General features: G+C 46.7%; 1 protein-coding gene across 1 annotated transcript in view; it reads left to right on the top strand.

Moving 5' to 3' along the window:
• Positions 1–22,182, top strand: part of LOC311115329 (protein FAM193B-like) — a 45,098-nt gene that overhangs the window by 13,004 nt on the left and 9,912 nt on the right. The window contains exons 6-8 of the mRNA XM_084190521.1: positions 974–1,163; positions 10,542–10,778; positions 13,290–13,568. Of these exons, the coding sequence (XP_084046647.1) occupies positions 974–1,163; positions 10,542–10,778; positions 13,290–13,568 (706 nt within the window). The remainder of the gene's footprint in view (positions 1–973; positions 1,164–10,541; positions 10,779–13,289; positions 13,569–22,182) is intronic.

Below are 22,182 nucleotides of genomic sequence, written 5' to 3' on the forward strand. Positions count from 1 at the left end.
TGATGAGACGGGTCTATCTAGTGATGAGACGGGTCTATCTAGTGATGAGACGGGTCTATCTAGTGATGAGACGGGTCTATCTAGTGATGAGACGGGTCTATCTAGTGATGAGTGTGCAGTAATAGACTGCTTGGCTAGTATAGGTAGTGTGAGTAAAGATGGTTTCATGGGAGAAAAACAACAACAGGTTTATTATAGAATCTAGTAGGTAAGTACTTGATTCAAGGTTTGTATTCGATTGCTAATAATCGAATAAAAGTACTCAATGTCCAAACTATTTAGCAGGTTAAATTGATAAGCACTGACTAAATGTCAAACTCTAAGATGTGCTTATTGTTTGGGGAAGTATTGCCCAAATGCGGTGACATTTTTTTTCAATTTAAGTTGTAAATTACAGCACCATTTCACGGTAACATGCGAGGACTTTAAATGATTTGCATGAGATACTGGAACACAGACATTGTTTCAGATGGCCTCCCCTAGAATCTAGTGATAGGACATGGTCGTGGTTCTGTCTGTCATCACATGGTTTCTCTCTGTCACTGTCTGTCCATCTGTCTGTGCTACCTGTTGTCCCCATCCTGTGTCCACTGTCTGTTCATCTGTCTGTGCTACCTGTTGTCCCCATCCTGTGTCCACTGTCTGTTCATCTGTCTGTGCTACCTGTTGTCCCCATCCTGTGTCCACTGTCTGTTCATCTGTCTGTGCTACCTGTTGTCTCCATCCTGTCTGTCCATCTGTCTGTGCTACCTGTTGTCCCCATCCTGTGTCCACTGTCTGTTCATCTGTCTGTGCTACCTGTTGTCCCCATCCTGTGTCCACTGTCTGTCCATCTGTCTGTGCTACCTGTTGTCCCCATCCTGTGTCCACTGTCTGTCCATCTGTCTGTGCTACCTGTTGTCCCCATCCTGTCTCCACTGTCTGTCCATCTGTCTGTGCTACCTGTTGTCTCCATCCTGTCTCCATGCTACAGGGACCAGGCGTGTAAAGGACACAAGCTGTCTAACGGGGCGGGGGGGTTGTGTCACCCCCCGTCGGAGCTGGACGAGGGAGAGGATGAGGACTCTAGTTCTGAGAGGAGCTCCTGTGCTTCCTCCTCAAACAACCAGAAGGATGGGAAGTACTGTGACTGCTGCTACTGTGAGTTCTTCGGACACAACGCGGTATGTATAGGAGGGGGGGGGACGCGGTATGTACAGGAGGGGGGGGGGACGCGGTATGTACAGGAGGGGGGGGGGACGCGGTATGTACAGGAGTGATGGGGGGGAAAAGCCATACATATCGGATATGATTTTTGACGATATATTGCAATATTATTTTGGACAATATCACAATATTATTTTTGCGCTAGTCGGCTCTACTTACACCAAAACTCCGGGATTTTTCCTTAATAGCTTCTCTTCTCCTTCTCTTCTCCTTCTCCTCTTCTTCTTCTTCTCTGTTCTCCAGCTTCTTTTTAAAAAGGGAGCGTCTGTTTCCACGACTGATCAGAACTACACTGCTCAAAAAAATAAAGGGAACACTTAAACAACACAATGTAACTCCAAGTCAATCACACTTCTGTGAAATCAAACTGTCCACTTAGGAAGCAACACTGATTGACAATACATTTCACATGCTGTTGTGCAAATGGAATAGACAACAGGTGGAAATTATAGGCAATTAGCAAGACACCCCCCAATAAAGGACTGGTTCTGCAGGTGGTGACCACAGACCACTTCTCAGTTCCTATGCTTCCTGGCTGATGTTTTGGTCACTTTTGAATGCTGGCGGTGCTTTCACTCTAGTGGTAGCATGAGACGGAGTCTACAACCCACACAAGTGGCTCAGGTAGTGCAGCTCATCCAGGATGGCACATCAATGCGAGCTGTGGCAAGAAGGTTTGCTGTGTCTGTCAGCGTATTGTCCAGAGCATGGAGGCGCTACCAGGACACAGGCCAGTACATCAGGAGACGTGGAGGAGGCCGTAGGAGGGCAACAACCCAGCAGCAGGACTGCTACCTCTGCCTTTGTGCAAGGAGGAGCAGGAGGAGCACTGCCAGAGCCCTGCAAAATGACCTCCAGCAGGCCACAAATGTGCATGTGTCTGCTCAAACGGTCAGAAACAGACTCCATGAGGGTGGTATGAGGGCCCGACGTCCACAGGTGGGGGTTGTGCTTACAGCCCAACACCGTGCAGGACGTTTGGCATTTGCCAGAGAACACCAAGATTGGCAAATTCGCCACTGGCGCCCTGTGCTCTTCACAGATGAAAGCAGGTTCACACTGAGCACATGTGACAGACGTGACAGAGTCTGGAGACGCCGTGGAGAACGTTCTGCTGCCTGCAACATCCTCCAGCATGACCGGTTTGGCGGTGGGTCAGTCATGGTGTGGGGTGGCATTTCTTTGGGGGGCCGCACAGCCCTCCATGTGCTCGCCAGAGGTAGCCTGACTGCCACTAGGTACCGAGATGAGATCCTCAGACCCCTTGTGAGACCATATGCTGGTGCGGTTGGCCCTGGGTTCCTCCTAATGCAAGACAATGCTAGACCTCATGTGGCTGGAGTGTGTCAGCAGTTCCTGCAAGAGGAAGGCATTGATGCTATGGACTGGCCCGCCCGTTCCCCAGACCTGAATCCAATTGAGCACATCTGGGACATCATGTCTCGCTCCATCCACCAACGCCACGTTGCACCACAGACTGTCCAGGAGTTGGCGGATGCTTTAGTCCAGGTCTGGGAGGAGATCCCGCAGGAGACCATCCGCCACATCATCAGGAGCATGCCCAGGCGTTGTAGGGAGGTCATACAGGCACGTGGAGGCCACACACACTACTGAGCCTCATTTTGACTTGTTTTAAGGACATTACATCAAAGTTGGATCAGCCTGTAGTGTGGTTTTCCGCTTTAATTTTGAGGGTGACTCCAAATCCAGACCTCCATGGGTCGATAAATTTGATTTCCATTGATAATTTTTGTGTGATTTTGTTGTCAGCACATTCAACTATGTAAAGAAAAAAGTATTTCATAAGATTATTTCATTCATTCAGATCTAGGATGTGTTATTTTAGTGTTCCCTTTATTTTTTTGAGCAGTGTAGTTTTAATCATGGCTCTCTCGACCTTGTGCAGCAGACATGGGGCGGCCCTAGGGAAACCCTTCACATCGTGAAATATATATTTCTGAAAACTACAAACTGTTCCAAATCCATATTTTTTTTTTAAATCACAGATTTATTTATCAGAACCCGAGTTATGAGCTTTTAAAGTTCACCAAAGCCAAAAAGTAAAAAACTGCTAAGATTTGTTACGTTGTTTTCTAATTCCGATGAGGCATGAGAGAAGAACTCCGCAGCTTGATTTGTTTCAGAACAGATTGTCATGAGTTATTATTTATAAAGCAGTAACTGCTGGTATTGATGCATTAAATACTCATTACTAGAACTAATGATTACACTGTACAGTAATAGATAAATATACACTATCGTTCAAAAGTTTGGGGTCACTTAGAAATGTCCTTGTTTTTGAAAGAAAATCAAAAAATGTTGTCCATTTTAAAATAACATCAAATTGATTAGAAATACAGTTTAGACATTGTTAATGTTGTAAATGGCTATTGTAGCTGGAAACGGCAGATTTTTTAAATGGAATATCTACATAGAGGTTTGAGAAACAGACGCCTCACAGGTCCTCAACTGGCAGCTTCATTAAATAGTACCCGCAAAACGCCAGTCTCAACGTCAACAATGAAGAGGCGACTCTGGGATGCTGGCCTTCTAGACAGAGTTGCAGATAAAAAGTCATATCTCAGACTGGCCAATAAAAATAAAAGATTAAGATGGGCAAAAGAACACAAACACTGGACTTTTTCTTTGCAACTCTGCCTAGAAGGTCAGCATCCCGGAGTCGCCACTTCACAGTTGACGTGTTGCAAAGAGATCTCTAACACAGAGAAACACAAACTACTAGGTTTTCATTCTTACCTGAGCCGAGTGCCCCATGGTGACAGCCACCTTGGATCCGGTGCTGGGCACCAGATCCACAAGCCTGCCCATTCCCTTCACCATCTAACCCTGAGGGGAAAAACATGTTTCAGTGCTTTACCAGTCTTATTTATTTAGGTCCACAATAAAGTCAATTGTCACGGAGACCCAAATGTTTTAAAACACATACATAAAGAAGGGGTTCTCTTCAAACCGCTTTCTCTCATCTCCCTCTCTTTCAGTGAATCAACATTCACTTGTTAGCTAGCTAATTTGTTTTGTGTGATACAGGGATGAAAAATACCATGGCTGGTGAAATAGGCAGTGAAACATTTAGGCTAGCGTTAACTATAGCAGCCTGTAGCTCAGTTGGTAGAGCATGGCGTTTGCGACGCCAGGGTTGTGGGTTCGATTCCCACGGGGGGCCAGTATGAAAAATGTATGCACTCACTAACTGTAAGTCGCTCTGGATAAGAGCGTCTGCTAAAATGACTAAAATGTATTCAATAGTACTGTGGCTATAGCCTACCTTGAACAATACTACAAAGTAGAGGCAGGTAGCGAAGGCCTGATACTTGATCAAGTCTAGCTAATGCACTGTGTGACGGGCCAAAAACATGAGTTGGAGCACTCGGCAAAAAAAAGTAGATTGCTTTTCTTTTAGCTCACTGTAGTCCGTTGTACAGGATGGGATAGAGCTCACTGTAGTCCGTTGTACAGGATGGGATAGCGATTCACGAGATCTAGATTTTTATAATACACTACTGTAGAAATAAGCTGTGTTGTACAATTAATGGTCAAATACACTGTGTTTAAAACAGTCTGCAATAATCTAATGAATTCAGAGCTTGTGAAATTATACCTAGGCTGAATACATGCCTTCCAAAACCATAAGACCCACTAATAATGTAATTATTTTATCAAAATAGTTTTACCTGCTTTTTGTTGTTGTTGCAATAATCACTTATCTGGCTTTCAAGTCTGGCTATAACATTTCCCTTTTTGTTCCAAATTTAACCAGAACCATGCATAATGCACATTCACTAATAATGTAGCAGACATTATAGAAAATGAACACCGGTCTCATAAACTTTCTCCTAAACACAAGCCCACGTGCTAGTGAGTAGCCAGCTAAACTTAATATTTCAAGTTTAGCCAACTTGGATCTGGGTATAATGTCACAAGCTCTGAATTCAGCTAAAAAAGCAAACCAGTTGAATTGTTATGAACACAACCTTCTGTCCGTCTCCAACTGATTGAACAGCATGCTAGCCTGTCCACTTTGCTCAGATGTTGAAATCAAGAGGCCTGCCTTATTTCACAGAATGAGAACGAGTTGTCAATTCCTTATTGAATCGTTTTATGCTTATTGCACATTTTATAAAAACACAGACTAAACAGCTAGTATAACAAACTTTTATTTGACAGAAATTCTGCTAGCGATACGTGGTACCATAATACGTGCGCGACAAACTGAGCATACATTTTCCAGAGTGAATGTTCGTTGGTACATCCGTTTTAGTAGCGTCTGCTCTGCTCTAAATTTGAAGAGTTGAAACATAAACAGGATATGGTTCGGAAGGTTAACTTCTCCTCTATTACGGTAAATGTAATGTCTCAATGTGTTTTGGTGTCCATATGACCAATTCTGTTGGACCAAACCTCAAATGCAAATAGCGATTTGAAACCATTTGTCAGAGTGGAAGAAAGTGGTCTCTCATCTTTGTTGTTGTGAGTGTTAGGGGCTTGGGAGAAAGAGGAGAAGCGAGAGGTTTCACTCTCGGCTAAATCTGTCCAAAAAGACAACATGAGAATAAACCGACAAACGCTCATAAAAACGAAAAATACAACAACAAAAAATAGATTCTGCGATACAGGCATTTGGTATATCGCGCAAAAACATATATATTCAAATGAATTAAATTAATTTGATATATTGCCCAGACCTAGGATGTGAACAGGTGACTGACGTTTCGACGTCAAGCTGACGTCTTCCTCAGTGACCTGACCATTGCACTTGGCTCCTATTTCTAGCCTAGTGGCCATTATGACACAACAATGCAAGAGAAGAACAATGTTAAATTATCAAAATACTACTAAGAGATAGTGTCTGGTTAACCAATAGGCCGTGTCAAAATACACATAAGTGATATTTGGGTCTCGTGTCAAAATATACATAAGTGATATTTGGGTGTCTGTGAATCAGGAGACACAGAGACCCAAAACATCAATGCTACAACATTTATAGAAACGAGGACAGTCAAACATCATCGCTTAGCCCCTTAGGATCCACAGTGTCTAAGGAGTACTGCCCCTTAGGATCCACAGTGTCTAAGGAGTACTGCCCATTTAGGATCCACAGTGACTAAGGAGTACTGCCCCTTAGGATCCACAGTGACTAAGGAGTACTGCCCCTTAGGATCCACAGTGTCTAAGGAGTACTGCCCCTTAGGATCCACAGTGTCTAAGGAGTACTGCCCATTTAGGATCCACAGTGACTAAGGAGTACTGCCCCTTAGGATCCACAGTGTCTAAGGAGTACTGCCCCTTAGGATCCACAGTGTCTAAGGAGTACTGCCCCTTAGGATCCACAGTGTCTAAGGAGTACTGCCCCTTAGGATCCACAGTGTCTAAGGAGTACTGCCCCTTAGGATCCACAGTGTCTAAGGAGTACTGCCCCTTAGGATCCACAGTGTCTAAGGAGTACTGCCCCTTAGGATCCACAGTGTCTAAGGAGTACTGCCCCTTAGGATCCACAGTGTCTAAGGAGTACTGCCCATTAGGATCCACAGTGTCTAAGGAGTACTGCCCCTTAGGATCCGCAGTGTCTAAGGAGTACTGCCCATTAGGATCCACAGTGTCTAAGGAGTACTGCCCCTTAGGATCCGCAGTGTCTAAGGAGTACTGCCAGAATGCCTCGTTTTAGTGTACGTACGATGTCACCTCCTCTTGGTGAAATGTGGACGTCTTCTATGGTTACAAAGCGCAGGGAGGAAGGTGAGCCATGGTTGGCTTCGATGCAGTGGCGCAAAATATCATAGTCTGTGTTTTTATTTCGAATAGCAAGCCTTATGTTCTGCGGAGTTTCAATGCCTGTTTAGTTTGACCAATAGAAGCAGCCCCACAGATGCATTTGAGCATGTATATGACGTGGTGTACTTAACTAGCTAACTAACTAGCTAACTAGCATAACATACCTTGCTTGTTCCTCGTTGAAGATGCTGTCATCTCCATCCATGATGAGGTGACAGACGATCATATAAAATAATCCTTGATTAAACGGTGACCCAGAGCTGTCAGCTCAAAGTAATGAAGAGTAACTCAATGCAACAAGCAGCATGGCTATTTATCTGAGAAGTCAGCTTCGACATGATTGATTGACTAACTAGAAAGAGACTGGGTGGGCTACGATGACAGGAGCCCAATCCCCTGTGCACTCGTTCTCACCCCCCTCAAAGATCAAAAGCAGTGGATTGGTGTAACTGTTCTATCCAATACTTTTCCATCTTTGAGGGGAACTGCCAGGGCTAGCAAAGAAATGGGTTGCGGCTCAAAATGACAGATAATGACAGCAAATTAAAGATAGGATATGAATTGCTTTGCTACCTAAAATCTAAATAATTCTGAACTGCTGAAATTACTGCAATACTGTTCATATATTTAGTTGACTTTTCGTGTCATTTTGACCATCTGATCAAGCAACATCAGAAGTAAGTGTGAACCTCGTATGAACGATAGCGCCGGTGTACGGCAACTTGTAGACAAAATGAAAATCCGACCCACTTGACTCATAACTACATTGTTGATTTGTAAATTACAACATTATACTACTACATGACTAACTAGCCAGCTAATTATTCTGTGTCTAAACCAGCCTGACTTTATTGACTTGTAGCATGTTATCTTAATAATAATAATAATAAATATAATATGCCATTTAGCAGACGCTTTTATCCAAAGCGACTTACAGTCATGCGTGCATACATTTTTACGTATGGGGTGGTCCCGGGGATCGAACCCACTACCCTGGCGTTACAAGCGCCACGCTCTACCAGCTGAGCTACAGAGGGCCAAGTGAGCTGCGACACTCTCAGGGAAGTTTGAGCTAGCGTTTTCACATTGAGCATGCTAGCTAATTACAATAAAGAAAAGGTTTTAAAGTATCCAAAACAACCAAAATCACAATTTCCACAAAAACAGATTTGGCTTTATCCCAACAGTGAGTCGGCGCAACATCCGACGGGTTCTCGTAGGTCGCTTCACAATATGGTGAGTCATACAGTGGGGAAAAAAAGTATTTAGTCAGCCACCAATTGTGCAAGTTCTCCCACTTAAAAAGATGAGAGAGGCCTGTAATTTTCATCATAGGTACACGTCAACTATGACAGACAAAATGAGATTTTTTTTCCCAGAAAATCACATTGTAGGATTTTTAATGAATTTATTTGCAAATTATGGTGGAAAATAAGTATTTGGTCAATAACAAAAGTTTCTCAATACTTTATTATATACCCTTTGTTGGCAATGACACAGGTCAAACGTTTTCTGTAAGTCTTCACAAGGTTTTCACACACTGTTGCTGGTATTTTGGCCCATTCCTCCATGCAGATCTCCTCTAGAGCAGTGATGTTTTGGGGCTGTCGCTGGGCAACACGGACTTTCAACTCCCTCCAAAGATTTTCTATGGGGTTGAGATCTGGAGACTGGCTAGGCCACTCCAGGACCTTGAAATGCTTCTTACGAAGCCACTCCTTCGTTGCCCGGGCGGTGTGTTTGGGATCATTGTCATGCTGAAAGACCCAGCCACGTTTCATCTTCAATGCCCTTGCTGATGGAAGGAGGTTTTCACTCAAAATCTCACAATACATGGCCCCATTCATTCTTTCCTTTACACGGATCAGTCGTCCTGGTCCCTTTGCAGAAAAACAGCCCCAAAGCATGATGTTTCCACCCCCATGCTTCACAGTAGGTATGGTGTTCTTTGGATGCAACTCAGCATTCTTTGTCCTCCAAACACGGCGAGTTGAGTTTTTACCAAAAAGTTCTATTTTGGTTTCATCCGACCATATGACATTCTCCCAATCCTCTTCTGGATCATCCAAATGCACACTAGCAAACTTCAGACGGGCCTGGACATGTACTGGCTTAAGCAGGGGGACACGTCTGGCACTGCAGGATTTGAGTCCCTGGCGGCGTAGTGTGTTACTGATGGTAGGCTTTGTTACTTTGGTCCCAGCTCTCTGCAGGTCATTCACTAGGTCCCCCCGTGTGGTTCTGGGATTTTTGCTCACCGTTCTTGTGATCATTTTGACCCCACGGGGTGAGATCTTGCGTGGAGCCCCAGATCGAGGGAGATTATCAGTGGTCTTGTATGTCTTCCATTTCCTAATAATTGCTCCCACAGTTGATTTTTTCAAACCAAGCTGCTTACCTATTGCAGATTCAGTCTTCCCAGCCTGGTGCAGGTCTACAATTTTGTTTCTGGTGTCCTTTGACAGCTCTTTGGTCTTGGCCATAGTGGAGTTTGGAGTGTGACTGTTTGAGGTTGTGGACAGGTGTCTTTTATACTGATAACAAGTTCAAACAGGTAACGAGTGGAGGACAGAGGAGCCTCTTAAAGAAGAAGTTACAGGTCTGTGAGAGCCAGAAATATTGCTTGTTTGTAGGTGACCAAATACTTATTTTCCACCATAATTTGCAAATAAATTCATAAAAAATCCTACAATGTGATCTGGATTTTTTTTTCTCAATTTGTCTGTCATAGTTGACGTGTACCTATGATGAAAATTACAGGCCTCTCTCATCTTTTTAAGTGGGAGAACTTGCACAATTGGTGGCTGACTAAATACTTTTTTTCCCCACTGTATGTTTGGAACGTCGAACCGCAATAAAATCGCAGTCTCGAATTGCAAGACGTATAGAATCGTGAGGTCCCTGGAAATTCTCAGCCCTAATGTATAGTATGGTACAATTGGCTAATTTATTGAAATAGCATTAAAAGCATGAACAATATAAACAGTGAGTAACAAAAGTAATGTTTGACTTCTGCTCCTGTGAGTTCTTTGACACACTTTAGTAATGGATTGTAATTGTAATAGCATTTATGAGCACTTTTCACTTGGCCATATTGCGTTCATGTTGGGGCCGAATGTAAACCCATTGGTTGTTAAATGTGAAATCAGGTGACCTGGGAGTGGTCTAGTGCGGTCTTAGCTGCCTCTGGAGCACATGTAAGATGTACTGCTGCCAGCATGGGTTGGAATCCCACCCACTGCTCTTTCAGCACTCTCTCTCCTACCTTTCATCTTGGTCTCTCTCCAGCCAATGAACATACAACAACAAAAAGAGAAATCAGATTGTGGCTGGGTTTCAATCCACCAAATGCTCCCTCCCTTCTGCCGTTCCTTCCCCTGTATCTGAGATGACTGGATAGTTTCTGCCGTGTTACGGTCTGTCCAGCCTTCTCAGATGTCTGAAAGGGAGTGAACAAGGGCAAAGGAAGGGAGCAAGTTATTGAAATGAAATGCATCCTATTGAAGGAAATTCTCTCCTCTGATCATGTCCTCTCTTCCCTCCAGCCCCCGGCGGCTCCGACCAGCCGCAACTACACAGAGATCCGTGAGAAGCTTCGGTCCCGTCTGACGCGTCGTAAGGAGGAGTGTCTTCCCCAGAGACGGGAGTCTGACCCGGCCGTGTCCACCTCCATCGACCACCGAGACGTGGACGAGCTGATGGACTTCATCAACTCCTCAGAGCACAAACCGGCCAACAGTGCTAAGGCTGCCAAGCGGGCGCGACATAAACAGAAGAAGAAGGTGATGTCAAATGACCTGGTGGGAATACTGCAATACAGATCAGTTAATACATCTTTAACGGTTTGGTGTTTCTTTGGAACATCTACATGTGTATTTGTGTAAGTAGTACGTAATATTTCTAGTAATCGCCTGTTTCTGTAGTGAGACAGCTTGATGTACAGTCCACCCCCTGGACAGGACACTAGTCTATCTCCTGTTTCTGTAGTGAGGCAGCTTGATGTACAGGACACCCCCTGGACAGGACACTAGTATATCTCCTGTTTCTGTAGTGAGACGGCTTGATGTACAGTACACCCCATGGACAGGACACTAGTCTATCTCCTGTTTCTGTAGTGAGACAGCTTGATGTACAGTACACCCCCTGGACAGGACACTAGTCTATCTCCTGTTTCTGTAGTGAGGCAGCTTGATGTACAGGACACCCCCTGGACAGGACACTAGTCTATCTCCTGTTTCTGTAGTGAGACAGCTTGATGTACAGTACACCCCCTGGACAGGACACTAGTCTATCTCCTGTTTCTGTAGTGAGACAGCTTGATGTACAGTACACCCCCTGGACAGGACACTAGTCTATCTCCTGTTTCTGTAGTGAGACAGCTTGATGTACAGTACACCCCCTGGACAGGACACTAGTCTATCTCCTGTTTCTGTAGTGAGACAGCTTGATGTACAGTACACCCCCTGGACAGGACACTAGTCTATCTCCTGTTTCTGTAGTGAGACAGCTTGATGTACAGTACACCCCCTGGACAGGACACTAGTCTATCTCCTGTTTCTGTAGTGAGACAGCTTGATGTACAGTACACCCCCTGGACAGGACACTAGTCTATCTCCTGTTTCTGTAGTGAGACAGCTTGATGTACCAGTACACCCCCTGGACAGGACACTAGTCTATCTCCTGTTTCTGTAGTGAGACAGCTTGATGTACCAGGACATCCCCTGGACAGGACACTAGTCTATCTCCTGTTTCTGTAGTGAGACAGCTTGATGTACAGTCCACCCCCTGGACAGGACACTAGTCTATCTCCTGTTTCTGTAGTGAGACAGCTTGATGTACAGTCCACCCCCTGGACAGGACACTAGTCTATCTCCTGTTTCTGTAGTGAGGCAGCTTGATGTACCAGTACACCCCCTGGACAGGACACTAGTCTATCTCCTGTTTCTGTAGTGAGACAGCTTGATGTACAGTACACCCCCTGGACAGGACACTAGTCTATCTCCTGTTTCTGTAGTGAGACAGCTTGATGTACAGTACACCCCCTGGACAGGACACTAGTCTATCTCCTGTTTCTGTAGTGAGACAGCTTGATGTACAGTACACCCCCTGGACAGGACACTAGTCTATCTCCTGTTTCTGTAGTGAGACAGCTTGATGTACAGTCCACCCCCTGGACAGGACACTAGTCTATCTCCTGTTTCTGTAGTGAGACAGCTTGATGTACAGTCCACCCCCTGGACAGGACACTAGTCTATCTCCTGTTTCTGTAGTGAGGCAGCTTGATGTACAGTACACCCCCTGGACAGGACACTAGTCTATCTCCTGTTTCTGTAGTGAGACAGCTTGATGTACAGTACACCCCCTGGACAGGACCCTGAGTGTTTATATGCTAATAATGAATTTATAATGGAAAGTAACCACATTTTCATAGTTGTAATTACATGTATTCTGTCTGTGTACTCGTCTGTCTGTCTAACCGCCTGTCTGTCTGTGTACTCGTCTGTCTGTCTAACCATCTGTCTGTCTGTCTAACCGCCTGTCTGTCTGTCTAACCGCCTGTCTGTCTGTCTAACCGCCTGTCTGTCTGTCTAACCGCCTGTCTGTCTGTCTAACCGCCTGTCTGTCTGTCTAACCGCCTGTCTGTCTGTCTAACCGCCTGTCTGTCTGTCTAACCGCCTGTCTGTCTGTCTAACAGCCTGTCTGTCTGTCTAACCGCCTGTCTGTCTGTCTAACCGCCTGTCTGTCTGTCTAACCGCCTGTCTGTCTGTCTAACCGCCTGTCTGTCTGTCTAACCGTCTGTCTAACTGCCTGTCTGTCTGTCTAACCGTCTGTCTAACCGTCTGTCTGTCTGTCTAACTGCCTGTCTGTCTGTCTAACTGCCTGTCTGTCTGTCTAACCGCCTGTCTGTCTATCTAACCGCCTGTCTGTCTGTCTGTCTAACCGTCTGTCTGTCTGTCTAACTGCCTGTCTGTCTGTCTGTCTAACTGCCTGTCTGTCTGTCTAACTGCCTGTCTGTCTGTCTGTCTAACTGCCTGTCTGTCTGTCTAACTGCCTGTCTGTCTGTCTAACTGCCTGTCTGTCTGTCTAACCGCCTGTCTGTCTGTCTAACCGCCTGTCTGTCTGTCTCACCATCTGTCTGTCTCTCTAACCATCTGTCTGTCTAGCTATCTGTCTGTCTAACCATCTGTCTGTCTGTCTGTCTGTCTGTCTAACCACCTGTCTGTCTGTCTAGCTATCTGTCTGTCTCTCTAGCTATCTGTCTAACCATCAGTCTCTCTCTCTCCCCACCTCAGGAGAAGCAGACCCAGGCGGGTAGTGGTGATGGTGAGGAAGCTGGCAGTGACCCCCCCTCCACCTCTCCAGACCCAGACCACCCCAGCCAGGAGGAGGGGGATGTGGACGGGGAGGAGGATGAGGACCCAGACCTCCCCAGCCAGGAGGAGGGGGATGTGGACGGGGAGGAGGGTGAGGACCCAGAGGCTAGTCGGCTGCTTGAGTGGCCTCAGCTGGAACTAGAGAGGGTCAACTCCTTCCTGACCTCTCGGCTAGAGGAGATCAAAAACACCATCAAGGTAAGGATAGATGCGTCCCAAATGGCACCCTATTAATAGCAAGAATTACAAATGGCACTAAATAGTGCACTACCCTAAATCATGCACTACCTTTGACCAGGGCCCATGGGGAGAATATAGGGGACAGGGTGCCATCTGGGACTCAATTGATCACTGTCCATAGGGCACTATAAAATCGGCCATGCTGAGAACGCGGACGAAATTCAACAATATAAAAAAATTGTATTGAACTTAGTAGAAAATGTATTAATTTACCCAAGATTATGACATGAACAAAATGCATCAGTGATTAGTATTGTCCTTTAACTTTCTGAAGAGGCAACACAGGAATGCCCCCGTCTGTGTGTGTTTCTCTAGCACCTTGTAGTGAGACAGCTTGATGTACAGGACACCCCCTGGACAGGACACTAGTCTATCTCCTGTTTCTGTAGTGAGACAGCTTGATGTGCAGTACACCCCCTGGACAGGACACTAGTCTATCTCCTGTTTCTGTAGTGAGACAGCTTGATGTACAGTACACCCCCTGGACAGGACACTAGTCTATCTCCTGTTTCTGTAGTGAGACAGCTTGATGTACAGTACACCCCCTGGACAGGACACTAGTCTATCTCCTGTTTCTGTAGTGAGACAGCTTGATGTACAGTACACCCCCTGGACAGGACACTAGTCTATCTCCTGTTTCTGTAGTGAGACGGCTTGATGTACAGTACACCCCCTGGACAGGACACTAGTCTATCTCCTGGTTCTGTAGTGAGACAGCTTGATGTACAGTACACCCCCTGGACAGGACACTAGTCTATCTCCTGTTTCTGTAGTGAGACAGCTTGATGTACAGTATACCCCCTGGACAGGACACTAGTCTATCTCCTGTTTCTGTAGTGAGACAGCTTGATGTACAGTACACCCCCTGGACAGGACACTAGTCTATCTCATGTTTCTGTAGTGAGACAGCAGGACACCCCCTGGACAGGACACTAGTCTATCTCCTGTTTCTGTAGTGAGACAGCTTGATGTACAGTACACCCCCTGGACAGGACACTAGTCTATCTCCTGTTTCTGTAGTGAGACAGCTTGATGTACAGTACACCCCCTGGACAGGACACTAGTCTATCTCCTGTTTCTGTAGTGAGACGGCTTGATGTACAGTACACCCCCTGGACAGGACACTAGTCTATCTCATGTTTCTGTAGTGAGACAGCAGGACACCCCCTGGACAGGACACTAGTCTATCTCCTGTTTCTGTAGTGAGACAGCTTGATGTACAGTACACCCCCTCGACAGGACACTAGTCTATCTCCTGTTTCTGTAGTGAGACAGCTTGATGTACCAGTACACCCCCTGGACAGGACACTAGTCTATCTCCTGTTTCTGTAGTGAGACAGCTTGATGTACAGTACACCCCCTGGACAGGACACTAGTCTATCTCATGTTTCAGTGAGACAGCAGGACACCCCCTGGACAGGACACTAGTCTATCTCCTGTTTCTGTAGTGAGACAGCTTGATGTACAGTACACCCCCTGGACAGGACACTAGTATATCTCATGTTTCTGTAGTGAGACAGCAGGACACCCCCTGGACAGGACACTAGTCTATCTCCTGTTTCTGTAGTGAGACAGCTTGATGTACAGTACACCCCCTGGACAGGACACTAGTCTATCCTGTTTCTGTAGTGAGACAGCTTGATGTACCAGTACACCCCCTGGACAGGACACTAGTTTATCTCCTGGTTCTGTAGTGAGACAGCTTGATGTACAGTACACCCCCTGGACAGGACACTAGTATATCTCATGTTTCTGTAGTGAGACAGCAGGACACCCCCTGGACAGGACACTAGTCTATCTCCTGTTTCTGTAGTGAGACAGCTTGATGTACAGTACACCCCCTGGACAGGACACTAGTCTATCTCCTGTTTCTGTAGTGAGACAGCTTGATGTACAGTACACCCCCTGGACAGGACACTAGTCTATCTCCTGTTTCTGTAGTGAGACAGCTTGATGTACCAGTACACCCCCTGGACAGGACACTAGTCTATCTCCTGTTTCTGTAGTGAGACAGCTTGATGTACAGTACACCCCCTGGACAGGACACTAGTCTATCTCATGTTTCTGTAGTGAGACAGCAGGACACCCCCTGGACAGGACACTAGTCTATCTCCTGTTTCTGTAGTGAGACAGCTTGATGTACAGTACACCCCCTGGACAGGACACTAGTATATCTCATGTTTCTGTAGTGAGACAGCTTGATGTACAGTACACCCCCTGGACAGGACACTAGTCTATCTCCTGTTTCTGTAGTGAGACAGCTTGATGTACAGTACACCCCCTGGACAGGACACTAGTCTATCTCCTGTTTCTGTAGTGAGACAGCTTGATGTACAGTACACCCCCTGGACAGGACACTAGTCTATCTCCTGTTTCTGTAGTGAGACAGCTTGATGTACAGTACACCCCCTGGACAGGACACTAGTCTATCTCCTGTTTCTGTAGTGAGACAGCTTGATGTACAGTACACCCCCTGGACAGGACACTAGTCTATCTCCTGTTTCTGTAGTGAGACAGCTTGATGTACAGTACACCCCCTGGACAGGACACTAGTCTGTCTCCTGTTTCTGTAGTGAGACAGCTTGATGTACAGTACACCCCCTGGACAGGACACTAGTCTATCTCCTGTTTCTGTAGTGAGACGGCTTGATGTACAGTACACCCCCTGGACAGGACACTAGTATATCTCCTGTTTCTGTAGTGAGACAGCTTGATGTACAGTACACCCCCTGGACAGGACACTAGTCTGTCTCCTGTTTCTGTAGTGAGACAGCTTGATGTACAGTACACCCCCTGGACAGGACACTAGTATATCTCATGTTTCTGTAGTGAGACAGCAGGACACCCCCTGGACAGGACACTAGTCTATCTCCTGTTTCTGTAGTGAGACAGCTTGATGTACAGTACACCCCCTGGACAGGACACTAGTCTATCTCCTGTTTCTGTAGTGAGACAGCTTGATGTACAGTACACCCCCTGGACAGGACACTAGTCTATCTCCTGTTTCTGTAGTGAGACAGCTTGATGTACCAGTACACCCCCTGGACAGGACACTAGTCTATCTCCTGTTTCTGTAGTGAGACAGCTTGATGTACAGTACACCCCCTGGACAGGACACTAGTCTATCTCATGTTTCTGTAGTGAGACAGCAGGACACCCCCTGGACAGGACACTAGTCTATCTCCTGTTTCTGTAGTGAGACAGCTTGATGTACAGTACACCCCCTGGACAGGACACTAGTATATCTCATGTTTCTGTAGTGAGACAGCAGGACACCCCCTGGACAGGACACTAGTCTATCTCCTGTTTCTGTAGTGAGACAGCTTGATGTACAGTACACCCCCTGGACAGGACACTAGTCTGTCTCCTGTTTCTGTAGTGAGACAGCTTGATGTACAGTACACCCCCTGGACAGGACACTAGTCTATCTCCTGTTTCTGTAGTGAGACAGCTTGATGTACAGTACACCCCCTCGACAGGACACTAGTCTATCTCCTGTTTCTGTAGTGAGACAGCTTGATGTACCAGTACACCCCCTGGACAGGACACTAGTCTATCTCCTGTTTCTGTAGTCGAGACAGCTTGATGTACAGTACACCCCCTGGACAGGACACTAGTCTATCTCATGTTTCTGTAGTGAGACAGCAGGACACCCCCTGGACAGGACACTAGTCTATCTCCTGTTTCTGTAGTGAGACAGCTTGATGTACAGTACACCCCCTGGACAGGACACTAGTATATCTCATGTTTCTGTAGTGAGACAGCAGGACACCCTCTGGACAGGACACTAGTCTATCTCCTGTTTCTGTAGTGAGACAGCTTGATGTACAGTACACCCCCTGGACAGGACACTAGTATATCTCATGTTTCTGTAGTGAGACAGCTTGATGTACAGTACACCCCCTGGACAGGACACTAGTCTATCTCCTGTTTCTGTAGTGAGACAGCTTGATGTACAGTACACCCCCTGGACAGGACACTAGTCTATCTCCTGTTTCTGTAGTGAGACAGCAGGACACCCCCTGGACAGGACACTAGTCTATCTCCTGTTTCTGTAGTGAGGCAGCTTGATGTACAGTACACCCCCTGGACAGGACACTAGTCTGTCTCCTGTTTCTGTAGTGAGACAGCTTGATGTACAGTACACCCCCTGGACAGGACACTAGTCTATCTCCTGTTTCTGTAGTGAGACGGCTTGATGTACAGTACACCCCCTGGACAGGACACTAGTCTATCTCATGTTTCGGTAGTGAGACAGCAGGACACCCCCTGGACAGGACACTAGTCTATCTCCTGTTTCTGTAGTGAGACAGCTTGATGTACAGTACACCCCCTGGACAGGACACTAGTCTATCTCCTGTTTCTGTAGTGAGACAGCTTGATGTACAGTACACCCCCTCGACAGGACACTAGTCTATCTCCTGTTTCTGTAGTGAGACGGCTTGATGTACAGTACACCCCCTGGACAGGACACTAGTCTATCTCATGTTTCTGTAGTGAGACAGCAGGACACCCCCTGGACAGGACACTAGTCTATCTCCTGTTTCTGTAGTGAGACAGCTTGATGTACAGTACACCCCCTGGACAGGACACTAGTCTATCTCCTGTTTCTGTAGTGAGACAGCTTGATGTACCAGTACACCCCCTGGACAGGACACTAGTTTATCTCCTGGTTCTGTAGTGAGACAGCTTGATGTACAGTACACCCCCTGGACAGGACACTAGTATATCTCATGTTTCTGTAGTGAGACAGCAGGACACCCCCTGGACAGGACACTAGTCTATCTCCTGTTTCTGTAGTGAGACAGCTTGATGTACAGTACACCCCCTGGACAGGACACTAGTCTATCTCCTGTTTCTGTAGTGAGACAGCTTGATGTACCAGTACACCCCCTGGACAGGACACTAGTCTATCTCCTGTTTCTGTAGTGAGACAGCTTGATGTACAGTACACCCCCTGGACAGGACACTAGTCTATCTCATGTTTCTGTAGTGAGACATCAGGACACCCCCTGGACAGGACACTAGTCTATCTCCTGTTTCTGTAGTGAGACAGCTTGATGTACAGTACACCCCCTGGACAGGACACTAGTATATCTCATGTTTCTGTAGTGAGACAGCTTGATGTACAGTACACCCCCTGGACAGGACACTAGTCTATCTCCTGTTTCTGTAGTGAGACAGCTTGATGTACAGTACACCCCCTGGACAGGACACTAGTCTATCTCCTGTTTCTGTAGTGAGACAGCTTGATGTACAGTACACCCCCTGGACAGGACACTAGTCTATCTCCTGTTTCTGTAGTGAGACAGCTTGATGTACAGTACACCCCCTGGACAGGACACTAGTCTATCTCCTGTTTCTGTAGTGAGACAGCTTGATGTACAGTACACCCCCTGGACAGGACACTAGTCTATCTCCTGTTTCTGTAGTGAGACAGCTTGATGTACAGTACACCCCCTGGACAGGACACTAGTCTGTCTCCTGTTTCTGTAGTGAGACAGCTTGATGTACAGTACACCCCCTGGACAGGACACTAGTCTATCTCCTGTTTCTGTAGTGAGACGGCTTGATGTACAGTACACCCCCTGGACAGGACACTAGTCTATCTCCTGTTTCTGTAGTGAGACAGCTTGATGTACAGTACACCCCCTGGACAGGACACTAGTCTGTCTCCTGTTTCTGTAGTGAGACAGCTTGATGTACAGTACACCCCCTGGACAGGACACTAGTATATCTCATGTTTCTGTAGTGAGACAGCAGGACACCCCCTGGACAGGACACTAGTCTATCTCCTGTTTCTGTAGTGAGACAGCTTGATGTACAGTACACCCCCTGGACAGGACACTAGTCTGTCTCCTGTTTCTGTAGTGAGACAGCTTGATGTACAGTACACCCCCTGGACAGGACACTAGTATATCTCATGTTTCTGTAGTGAGACAGCAGGACACCCCCTGGACAGGACACTAGTCTATCTCCTGTTTCTGTAGTGAGACAGCTTGATGTACAGTACACCCCCTGGACAGGACACTAGTATATCTCATGTTTCTGTAGTGAGACAGCAGGACACCCCCTGGACAGGACACTAGTCTATCTCCTGTTTCTGTAGTGAGACAGCTTGATGTACAGTACACCCCCTGGACAGGACACTAGTCTGTCTCCTGTTTCTGTAGTGAGACAGCTTGATGTACAGTACACCCCCTGGACAGGACACTAGTATATCTCATGTTTCTGTAGTGAGACAGCAGGACACCCCCTGGACAGGACACTAGTCTATCTCCTGTTTCTGTAGTGAGACAGCTTGATGTACAGTACACCCCCTGGACAGGACACTAGTATATCTCATGTTTCTGTAGTGAGACAGCAGGACACCCCCTGGACAGGACACTAGTCTCTCTCCTGTTTCTGTAGTGAGACAGCTTGATGTACAGTACACCCCCTGGACAGGACACTAGTCTATCTCCTGTTTCTGTAGTGAGACAGCTTGATGTACAGTACACCCCCTCGACAGGACACTAGTCTATCTCCTGTTTCTGTAGTGAGACAGCTTGATGTACAGTACACCCCCTGGACAGGACACTAGTCTATCTCCTGTTTCTGTAGTGAGACAGCTTGATGTACAGTACACCCCCTGGACAGGACACTAGTCTGTCTCCTGTTTCTGTAGTGAGACAGCTTGATGTACAGTACACCCCCTGGACAGGACACTAGTCTATCTCCTGTTTCTGTAGTGAGACGGCTTGATGTACAGTACACCCCCTGGACAGGACACTAGTATATCTCCTGTTTCTGTAGTGAGACAGCTTGATGTACAGTACACCCCCTGGACAGGACACTAGTCTGTCTCCTGTTTCTGTAGTGAGACAGCTTGATGTACAGTACACCCCCTGGACAGGACACTAGTATATCTCATGTTTCTGTAGTGAGACAGCAGGACACCCCCTGGACAGGACACTAGTCTATCTCCTGTTTCTGTAGTGAGACAGCTTGATGTACAGTACACCCCCTGGACAGGACACTAGTCTATCTCCTGTTTCTGTAGTGAGACAGCTTGATGTACAGTACACCCCCTGGACAGGACACTAGTCTATCTCCTGTTTCTGTAGTGAGACAGCTTGATGTACCAGTACACCCCCTGGACAGGACACTAGTCTATCTCCTGTTTCTGTAGTGAGACAGCTTGATGTACAGTACACCCCCTGGACAGGACACTAGTCTATCTCATGTTTCTGTAGTGAGACAGCAAGACACCCCCTGGACAGGACACTAGTCTATCTCCTGTTTCTGTAGTGAGACAGCTTGATGTACAGTACACCCCCTGGACAGGACACTAGTCTATCTCCTGTTTCTGTAGTGAGACAGCTTGATGTACAGTACACCCCCTCGACAGGACACTAGTCTATCTCCTGTTTCTGTAGTGAGACAGCTTGATGTACCAGTACACCCCCTGGACAGGACACTAGTCTATCTCCTGTTTCTGTAGTGAGACAGCTTGATGTACAGTACACCCCCTGGACAGGACACTAGTCTATCTCATGTTTCTGTAGTGAGACAGCAGGACACCCCCTGGACAGGACACTAGTCTATCTCCTGTTTCTGTAGTGAGACAGCTTGATGTACAGTACACCCCCTGGACAGGACACTAGTATATCTCATGTTTCTGTAGTGAGACAGCAGGACACCCCCTGGACAGGACACTAGTCTATCTCCTGTTTCTGTAGTGAGACAGCTTGATGTACAGTACACCCCCTGGACAGGACACTAGTATATCTCATGTTTCTGTAGTGAGACAGCTTGATGTACAGTACACCCCCTGGACAGGACACTAGTCTATCTCCTGTTTCTGTAGTGAGACAGCTTGATGTACAGTACACCCCCTGGACAGGACACTAGTCTATCTCCTGTTTCTGTAGTGAGACAGCAGGACACCCCCTGGACAGGACACTAGTCTATCTCCTGTTTCTGTAGTGAGGCAGCTTGATGTACAGTACACCCCCTGGACAGGACACTAGTCTGTCTCCTGTTTCTGTAGTGAGACAGCTTGATGTACAGTACACCCCCTGGACAGGACACTAGTCTATCTCCTGTTTCTGTAGTGAGACGGCTTGATGTACAGTACACCCCCTGGACAGGACACTAGTCTATCTCCTGTTTCTGTAGTGAGACAGCTTGATGTACAGTACACCCCCTGGACAGGACACTAGTCTATCTCCTGTTTCTGTAGTGAGACGGCTTGATGTACAGTACACCCCCTGGACAGGACACTAGTCTATCTCATGTTTCTGTAGTGAGACAGCAGGACACCCCCTGGACAGGACACTAGTCTATCTCCTGTTTCTGTAGTGAGACAGCTTGATGTACAGTACACCCCCTGGACAGGACACTAGTCTATCTCCTGTTTCTGTAGTGAGACAGCTTGATGTACAGTACACCCCCTGGACAGGACACTAGTATATCTCATGTTTCTGTAGTGAGACAGCAGGACACCCCCTGGACAGGACACTAGTCTATCTCCTGTTTCTGTAGTGAGACAGCTTGATGTACAGTACACCCCCTGGACAGGACACTAGTC

The sequence above is a fragment of the Coregonus lavaretus genome, assembly GCF_964263955.1.
Source record: "Coregonus lavaretus genome assembly, contig: HAP1_SCAFFOLD_760, whole genome shotgun sequence".
Classification (NCBI taxonomy): domain Eukaryota; kingdom Metazoa; phylum Chordata; class Actinopteri; order Salmoniformes; family Salmonidae; genus Coregonus; species Coregonus lavaretus.